This window comes from Mastomys coucha, unplaced genomic scaffold, assembly GCF_008632895.1.
Source record: "Mastomys coucha isolate ucsf_1 unplaced genomic scaffold, UCSF_Mcou_1 pScaffold6, whole genome shotgun sequence".
In the NCBI taxonomy this organism is placed as follows: Eukaryota; Metazoa; Chordata; class Mammalia; order Rodentia; family Muridae; genus Mastomys; species Mastomys coucha.
In genome coordinates, this window is record NW_022196912.1 from 80,064,685 (window position 1) to 80,067,918 (window position 3,234).

Below are 3,234 nucleotides of genomic sequence, written 5' to 3' on the forward strand. Positions count from 1 at the left end.
TTTTTGAACACAGTGCCTCTTGCTATCGCTCTTGGAACTTCGAACACAGATAAATCTTATAAATCTGTTCCTGGGAAACTGATTTGTGTAAGACAACCATTAGATATTTCCTCTAATAAAATCTTCTAAAATTGTCAAAAAAAAAAAAGATTTATTTATTTTTTATTTACATGAGTGCACTGCAGCTGTCTTCAGACACAAGAGAAGAGTGCATCCGATCCCATTACAGATGGTTGTGAGCCACCATGTGGTTGTTGGGAATTGAACTCAAGACCTCTAGAAGAGCAGTCAGGGCTCTTAACCACTGAGTCATCTCTCCAGCCCCCTTTTAAATACATTTTTAAAGATTTATTTCATTGTATGTGTAAGTGTGTGTTGCCTACATGAACTTAACTTATATGATACTGTCTTAGTTCATGTGATACTCCTAGAGCATACACAAAAAGGTTAAAAGAGTCAAAGGAGCAAGGATAGCCAGAGAACATAGTTAAGACATCTTAAAGCTATAAGCAAACATTAAGTGGAGCTTGGGGAATACTGTGGAAGAGGAGGAGGAAAGATGTCAAAGGAAAACCTCTAGAATCAACTAATCTGGGCCCATTGGGATTCACAGAGACCGAATTATCAACCAGAGCGTATGCACAGGAAGGACTTAGGGCCTCTGCACATATGTAACAGTTGTGCAGCTGGGTCTTCATGTGGGACTCCTAAAGCTGGAGCAGGGGCTGTCTCTGACTACACTGCCTGCCTGTGGATCCACTTCCCCTCACTGGGCTGCCTTATCTAGCCTCAATGAAAGATGTGCCTAGTCTTAATGCAACTTGATCTGCCCAGGATATTGGCTATCCATGGGAGGCCTCCTCTTTTTTGAGGAGAAGGGGAGGAGAGGTGGAAAGGGTAGAAGGGAAGGTGAGAGGGAAAGACTACTTGGAGAGGAGGGGGAAGAAGCTGTGATAAGGATACAAAGAAAATAAATAACTTAATAAAAAAGAAAAGAAAAAACCTCTCCCTCTCCCCAAAAAGCTTGTTAATGGGACTGGAGAATATAACCGAGTCATATAGTGCTTGTCTAGCATGCACAAGTCTCTAAGTTGAATTAAAAAAAAAAAAAAAATAAAGTTACTCTGTGAGATCCACTTGATTTATTAATTGTTATTAAGCTATGGTTTTTAGGTCCTCTCTATACTTACTATAGAACTTCCCTGACAAAGAACAGCTTTTACTAGCAGCAATGGATAACAGTAAATCTCAAATTAGAAAACAGAAGTCTGATAGTTTACATAAAGGATGACAGGGACTGAAAGCAGATGCTCAAGTTAAATTATAACCTCAGACATTGAATATTTATCTAATACCAAGCTTTCTAGAACAAATAAGAAAAAAAACCAACCTACTAAACTATAATTGATGGAATTAGCTACATTGTTGAAGGCTTTAAATATTATCTTTTGTGATCCTGATTTTAATATTTAAGAGAAACAAGTGACACAGATTCATAAATAAATATAAAATGTAATTGGTAGAGTTAGGAGTATTAACTAAGCCAGTGGTTTTCAACCTGTGGGTCACAGCCCCTTTGAGGGGGTGGGGAGCATCAAACAATCATTTCACAAGGGTCACACATCAGCTATCCTGCATATCAGATATTTACATTACAATGCAAAACAGTATCAAAACTACAGTTATGGAGTATCAGCAAAGAATAATTCTATAGTTTGGGGTCACCACACTGAGGAACTTTATTAAGAGTCACAGCATTAGGAAGGTTGAGAACTACAGCACTAAGCACTTTGAGAAAGCAACAGTAAAACTTACCATTTTGGACCTTGAAGTTGGCCTGCTTTTTCTTAGAGACATGTTTTCGGGATCCTCTGCCTTGGGGTTCTTCTGTGTACTTCTTCTGGCATTCATTAGCAGTTCGAGAACCTACTGCCATAGCCACATCTGACCAAAAGCCAGGTTTGTGCTTTGGAAGAGATGTGAAAGCACTACAGCATACCAAAACCAGGATAAGAAATTCAAATCAATGAAATAACCTGAGAACATACTAATCAGTGATACCTACTAAGCTGGAGGATTTTTTTTAAACCAAAATCATTCCAGATAATTACTGAGAAAAGATCCTAATCTCTCTCTATTCTATAATGTTATTATTACAATATGATAAACTATGAAGATATAATTTATACAACTAGTAAAATGCCTTCAAATAATTTCTATTAAATTTGAAAAATTTTCAACATTTTTTCCCAAGTCTAACTAGTCAATGATTTGATCTCTGAGGGAATTCTGGCATATACTATCTATGCTTAATTTACAAGAAGATACATTCCTAGTTCTTCCATAGTTTTATGATTAGGTGTGAATGGGCATGATTAATGTATGACATGTGTATAAATGGAAATATCACAGGAAAAGCCTTTAATACATGTTTTAAGACTACTTATAATAAAAATGAAGCTGAGCATGGTAACATACACCTGTGATCCCTGCACTAGAGAAAGTCGAGGCAAGACATAAAAAGTTAAAAGTTAAGGACAGTAAATACTAGGTCTCAAACACTAACAAAAGAATAAATACGAGGTGATGCTAATTCAACCTACAAATGAAACTTGTAAAGTTCACTTGCAAATCACGGTTTTAAAGCCTACCATACTATTTCCATGTCCCCATTCTCCAACATATTATATTGTGGTTGAGGTGTCATTTCAGCTAGATAACTAATTCAGCAATTACCCTAAACTGGTACAGGGTGAACACCTCCTGATCTCAGATACTTTTTTTTTTTTTTGGTTTTTCGAGACAGGGTTTCTCTGTATAGCTCTGGCTGTCCTGGAACTCACTCTGTAGACCAGGCTGGCCTCGAACTCAGAAATCCGCCTGCCTCTGCATCCCATGTGCTGGGATTAAAGGCGTGTACCACCACCGCCTGGCGATCTCAGATACTTAAAGCCTGGCGATCTCAGATACTTAAGACGCAAGTGTTTCAGGATCTAGTCAGAACAGGACATTAACTCATGTTTCATATAGACAGACAGACAGACAGACCAAAGCTAATTGCAGAGGTTTGTTTCTTTGATAGCTTGGAAGCATGCTAACTACTAAGCCATACTAACCTCTTGAAGATGACTTCATATAGTCTTTTTAATGTACCTTATACTCTGTGATTCATTGTCACAGGAGGTTAAGTATAGATTTTCTTTTTCTTTTTTTTCTTTTTTTTTTTTTTTTTTT

The 3,234-nt window shown here is 37.3% G+C and overlaps 1 protein-coding gene across 6 annotated transcripts in view; it reads right to left on the reverse strand.

The window, feature by feature from the left end:
• The window catches only part of Mis18bp1 (MIS18 binding protein 1), a 64,728-nt gene that overhangs the window by 12,533 nt on the left and 48,961 nt on the right, over nt 1–3,234 (reverse strand). For all 6 annotated transcript variants that reach the window (XM_031355767.1, XM_031355765.1, XM_031355764.1 and 3 more), the window contains one exon: nt 1,816–1,988. In XM_031355767.1, coding sequence (XP_031211627.1) covers nt 1,816–1,988 — 173 coding nt within the window. The remainder of the gene's footprint in view (nt 1–1,815; nt 1,989–3,234) is intronic.